This window comes from Belonocnema kinseyi, chromosome 8 (genome assembly GCF_010883055.1).
Source record: "Belonocnema kinseyi isolate 2016_QV_RU_SX_M_011 chromosome 8, B_treatae_v1, whole genome shotgun sequence".
Taxonomy (NCBI): Eukaryota; Metazoa; Arthropoda; class Insecta; order Hymenoptera; family Cynipidae; genus Belonocnema; species Belonocnema kinseyi.
This window is the reverse complement of record NC_046664.1, coordinates 85,804,549-85,810,563: the sequence shown is the minus strand read 5'-3', so window position 1 is coordinate 85,810,563 and position 6,015 is coordinate 85,804,549. Positions and strand designations below refer to the sequence as shown.

The 6,015-nt window shown below is 30.5% G+C and overlaps 1 protein-coding gene across 1 annotated transcript in view; it reads left to right on the top strand.

The window, feature by feature from the left end:
- LOC117178582 (FAST kinase domain-containing protein 4) overlaps positions 1-5,232 on the top strand; it is a 6,666-nt gene extending 1,434 nt beyond the window's left edge. Inside the window, exons 2-9 of the mRNA XM_033370009.1 lie at positions 533-955; positions 1,019-1,168; positions 1,568-1,819; positions 1,904-2,048; positions 4,407-4,490; positions 4,558-4,719; positions 4,804-4,882; positions 4,954-5,232. Coding sequence (XP_033225900.1) covers positions 533-955; positions 1,019-1,168; positions 1,568-1,819; positions 1,904-2,048; positions 4,407-4,490; positions 4,558-4,719; positions 4,804-4,882; positions 4,954-5,167 — 1,509 coding nt within the window. The 3' untranslated portion in view covers positions 5,168-5,232. The remainder of the gene's footprint in view (positions 1-532; positions 956-1,018; positions 1,169-1,567; positions 1,820-1,903; positions 2,049-4,406; positions 4,491-4,557; positions 4,720-4,803; positions 4,883-4,953) is intronic.
- The last annotated feature ends 783 nt before the right edge of the window (positions 5,233-6,015 follow it).

Below are 6,015 nucleotides of genomic sequence, written 5' to 3'. Positions count from 1 at the left end.
TATTTGTTATTTATTTTTAAATTATTTTTTATAAGTCGTGAATATCCATGTCATTTTGTTGTTTGTTTGAATTGTGTCAATTATGCCGCTTTTTCCTATATTACTGAAAATAATACGTAAGTACATAAGTCTCATTTACTACCTGGCTCTATACTTTGAAGAAAAAATGATTTTAAATGTTTTTTCATATTTATTTTGTAACTTCAATGCATTTTTCCTATGGTACTGCATGGTTTTGTGGAACAAAGTTACTACTAGCGCCGCCCCACGGCCGTTTTCAACCTTCGTTACACATTTTTTGCATTTGGCAGTACAGTGGAAGCACACCGCTGAAAATAATGAATCTGTGTAAAAAAAATTTGTTGAGCAGAATAGCATTTCAATAGTAGACAAATTTTCTTATAATTTCCTTTTGAATTATTGGTCTGCACGTTCCAAATTATAAAAGAATATATAGGTATAATAATTAGCCATTTTCTGTACATTTGGTGTGGGTTTCTTTGGAAAATTGATAACTAATTTTTCCAAACAGACCAAAATCGCTCCTAAACGGAAAACTCAAGGGCGCCCGTCTCACGTAAAGATCGACGTGCAAGGCTTGTTTGCAGATGAAAATGGGTTGAAAATAGTTGAAAGCTTGTTATCGTCAGTGGACCCTTCTAAGATAACACCAGCATATTCTTTAAAAATCATCTCAAAACTCTCTGATCTGGTAAATCATGGTAAAGTTAAAATTACTGACTTTGACCAAGATGATAGGTACAAAGCTCTTTGCTCTCAGCTTTCTACAAAACCACGAAAAAAGTCTGTTGGGAAGCTGACAGATACTGTAGAACAAGAAATACAAAATTCGAACCAGCAACTTTATGAAAAAAAGTTAGGGTTTTTCTTCGACATGAACGAGATCCAGAAAATTGCCGAGAAATCGAACATGTCAATTAATCATGCAGTTCAGGTTCGTAAATGAAACTGAATTATTTTGTATTGTCTATTGACTTTTCGTCAACTTTATTCACAGATCATGTCAAAATTAGCGTTCCATAAATCGAGGGTTGTGCCAGTGCTGCAGTCTTTGGCAAATCATATTGTTCAAAGCAATCGGGAGATCAATATCAAAATAGCATCTGATATTCTCTATAACATGGCTGTCTTGAATTTTTACGATGAGGTAATATCATTTAATTTTACTTGGTGGATTTCTTCTATTAAGGTCTTTTTAATATATATTTTTTAATTCACCTAGATATTCTTTTTCTCTGAAAGTATATGAGTACTAGAAAGTGTTGAAAAACATACATATTATTTGAACAATTACGTAATGAAAAAATTTGAACACATGAATGTTTCAATTCAGATCGGATGTTAAAGTTTGAATCTCAGTTTGTAGATCTGTTTGAAAAATATCGAAAATCCAAGTAAATATCGAACTTAGACAATTTTGCTATAAAGTTTTATTTCCAATAACCTAATTCGTTTAGGTGTAAGATTTTTTAATACATAGATACTTTCAGATAAAAGAATCGCCAGTCAAATAAACAATAATTTCACCTTCCATTCTTCAATTTAGGTTTTAATCGAAAAAATAGCTTCAGGTCTAGTTTCTCAGATATCAAAAACTGATAAAAAACACAGTGCTGTGATTGGTTCACTTTCGAAATCGATTGGAATTCTAAGGTACAGAAATGAAAATCTTTTAATTCAATTAACTGCGTGGATGTTAGAAAATTCGAAATCCGCTAGGCCACAGGAAATTTGTTCTTTCCTTGTAACGTTAGCAGTAGTAGGTTACAGCCCTTTAACCGAAACGGACAAACTGAAGGTTCAGTATTACTTTCTTATATTTGCCCCCTTTAAGAAAGATAAAACGCATAAAAATGGGATTAATTAAAGTTTTTACTTGCAGGAATTTGCTGATAATTTGAAAGAGTCTGACATGGTTGGGGCAGAGGATTGGTTGGATGTTGTCTGGGCGCTGGTCGTTTTAAACCTGGCAAATGAAGCCCAAGTGTTGTCAGTGCTAGACAAAAATTTTCTATCAAGATTATCTGGTTAGTATATATAATTATTATCTTATTCAAGAATGCTAAAGGCCAGGAAATTCTGGAAAGTCAGGGAATCGTGAAAGGTACAGGGAATTTTTAATAAGCTGAAATTAAAGTTTATAAAATTCTGTGTGACTGCTCTCCAGACTTCACACTCATTTCCCTATTCTCATCTTTTGCCCTTTTTTTAAAGAATTCATTTTTTCCCCCTGTTTTTACGAAATTTCCGTCTTTTCTTGTTTTTTTTTTCGCCTAAATGCAAACAGAATTAATGGAAACCACTAAGGAAATAAAATTTTTTTTTTCATCTCTTTCAGTTAAAAATTCTACTATATATTTAAAAATTTAAGCATTTTCTTTAAAATTCCTCTATTTTTTCGTCGTCTTTTTTGGTCGAATGTTCAACTACTTTGATAAAAATTCATTTTATTGGTAGAAACTTGAACTATTTCGTTGAAAATTAATTTTATTCTTGCAAATCAATTTTTTAAACTGAAAATTGAACCTTTCCATTTGTGGTTGAAAGCTGAACATTTTGAGTTAAAAATCAACTATTAAATTTTTTGTTGAGAGTTCATCTTTTTTTGGTGAAAATTCAAGTTCTTTGTGAAAAACTTACCTTTTTGTTGAAAGTTCATGTTTTCGGATTAATAATTCAACTGTTTTGTAGAAAATTGGCCTTTTTGGCTTAAAAATTTGACTATTTTCTTAAAAAGTTACTTTTTTTTCGTTGAAAATTCATATTTTTTACTTGATAATTTAACTGTTTTGTAGAAAATTGGCCTTTTCGCCTTAAAAATTCATTTTTTTGTTGACAATACGTCTTTTCGGGTAGAAAAGTCAACTATTTCGTGGAAAAGGGTTAAACCAACTGTTTTATAGTAAATTGGCCTTTTTGGCTTAAAAATTTGACTATTTTCTTAAAAAATTACTTTTTTTTGTTGAAAATGCATATGTTTTACTTCATAATTTAACTGTTTTATAGAAAATTGGCCTTTTTGGCCTTAAAATTCAATTTTTTGTTGACAATACGTCTTTTTGGGTAAAAAAGTCCACTATTTCGTTGAAAACGGTTAAACCAACGGTTTTATAGTAAATTGGCCTTTTTGGCTGAAAAATTGGACTATTTTCTTAAAAAGTGTACTTTTTTGTTGTTGAAAATTCATATTTTCGACTTGATAATTTAACTGTTTTGTAGAAAATTGGCTTTTTTAGGTTAAAAATTTAAAATTTTAAGGTGGATTTTTTTTCTATTTTATCTGAAAAATCAGTTTCAGTTGAAAATTCTACTGCTTTGTTGAAAATTCGTCTTTATAGTTTGAAAATGCGTCTCTTTCGATAAAAATAGGACGATTCTTGGTTGAAAATGCAAATTTTGTTATTAAAAATTATACTCTTTTTTAGTTCAATTAAAAACTTATATTTTTCGTTTTGAATTAATCTTTTTTGGCTAAAAATTCTACTACTTGGCTAAATTTGCACTGAATTTTTAAATAAAAATTTTGTTTAGAAAGTTCATGATTTTGGTTGAAAATTCCTTTCTTTGGATGAAAATGCACTCATTTTGTCGAAAATTCGTCTTCTTGAGTTGAAAATGTGACAATTTTCTTGCCATTTTTTTTCTTTTTTGACTGAATTTTTTTTTCATGGATAATCAACTACTTCATGAAAAATTGAACTTACCTCTTATTAAAAATTCATTTTTTGGGTGGAATATTCAACTTTATTCTAAAAAATCGTCCTTTGGCTTGATATTTGGCTAAAACTGCAACTGTATTTATTGAAGTTTAATCTTTTTTTTAATTGAAATATTTGGTTGAAAATTGATATTTCTAGGATAAAAACTCAACTCTTTCGTTGAAAATTCATCTCTTTTGGTGGAAAATTAATATTTATTGGCTGAAAACTTAACTATTTCGTTGAAAATACAATATATTTTGATTTTAAATCTTGAGCGTTTCATATTGAATTCAATATGGTACCAATTCATTAATTTTATTTTATACAATTTATTCTCCTGTTATGCCCCTATTACCGTGAAAAATCACAACATTTTCCCTAAATGCTTTCAATCATTTTTGGCTGTGAAGTCTGCTGTTGTCACTAAATGTGCTCAAGACAAATTGATAAATAAACTTTTTTTACAATAACATTATTGATCTCCTAGGCGTAAGGTTGATGTATAGCTCAAAGAAAAATTTATAATGGTCAGGGAAAAAGGAAAATTTGTCCGGGAAAATTCAGGTTAAGTCAGGGAATTTTGAAATTTGGATATTGTAACAACCCTGTTATTTTATCGAAATTATCATTAGAATGTAAAGTTTTCCAAAATTCTTGGAATAATTAAATGGTTTCTTCACACAGATGTACAAAAAGTCTCCGAATCGAAGAAACGAAAGTTATTAAATATATTGTCAGTGGCAAAATTGATTTTCAAGCAGGATACAGGTAAGATTTTCTTACGTGAATAATTACATATAAAAGTATCTTGTTAATCAGTCAGTTATTATTTCAGGTCAGTTCTTCGAAGAAAATGCATGGGTTCTTGAAGTAACCTTAGAGAGAAGTAAAGAAAAACTGGAATTTGTAAAAGCAATCATAACTTCCTTACATGCATTATTACCAACCAATGGATGTTTGAAAACTAACGTCAATACCGGAATGGGATTTGCGTTAGGTAAGTTGAAATTAAATATTATTCACAGGGTTAATAAAAATTGTATTCTTTTAGAAATACTAAAATATTTTTCAATCGTTACAGATGCCGAATTCTATGTAGATAAGAAGTGCAACCCAGTACTTGTCAATCAAATCGAGTCTAAGGAAAAACAAGCCTTGAGGTAATTATATTTCTACTGATTTTTTTATTTGTATGTCTTTTTTCAATAAATTGAAGTAAATTGCTTTCCAGGCTAGGGGTAGTACCACAAAGTTATTACGACTTTTGTCGTGGAGATGAACAGATTATAGGACCAGTTCTTTTCCATTGCGAACTTCTGAGACTTTCGGGTTATCACGTTATTTCTATTCCCTACACAGAATTTGAATTAGACCGAAAAGTTGTTGAACGCGTCAAATATCTTAGAGATAAAATTAAAGCAACTGTAGAGCAGTGTTCTGTTTAATTTAAAATTTTTAAAGTGTTATTAAATACTGTACAATTAATAAAAGGTCCTACAAATATTTATAATATTGGCTGTTTTTATTATACAAAAAGATTAAACAAAATAGTTACAACCTCCTTTCTATTTATGAACAAGGTTTAAATTTCTCATAGGTTTAAATCTATTTGTACAAATTAGAAGTCTTATCATTTTGCATTTAAAATTATTTCAAACAAAGAATATAATAACTCTGCTTTCTTTGCAGGAAATTATGTTCTTATAACTAAAAAATTGGACGCTTAAAAAATCATAAAGGGGGAGGGTCGGTAAGGCCGGTTTTTGGCCTAATTTATTTTTGGACCAAAAAATCTGAACAAATCATGGTAGTATCTTATAAGTATCCCGAGTCGATTGCAGGCTAAACGGACTACCCGCCACCCCCACCCCCCCTACAAATATAGGAAACACCACTACCCACCAACTGTATTTTCGAGAGATTTGACACTCTTAAACATGTATTCTGAGGTTAGCTCGGGTTTACTATGGTTTTCGGGGTCGCCGAATACAAATCTGGCGTCCTTAGACTTTTATCGCGTCAGGTTCAAGGTCATTGGAAGGTCAAATCGAGAGAAAACGGTAAAAAAATCCAAAAAAATACGTTATAGGTTTTTGGAGTCGCTAAGTACGAATCTGGCATCCGTTGAATTCTATCGCTTCAGGTTCAAGGTCATTTGAAGGTCGAATCGAGAAAAAACGATAAACAATTTTTTAAAAATATGTTATAGGTTTTTGGGGTTGCTGATTATGAACCTGGTGTCCGCTGACCTTTATCGCGTCAGGTTCAAGGTCATATATATTTTTTAAGAGCT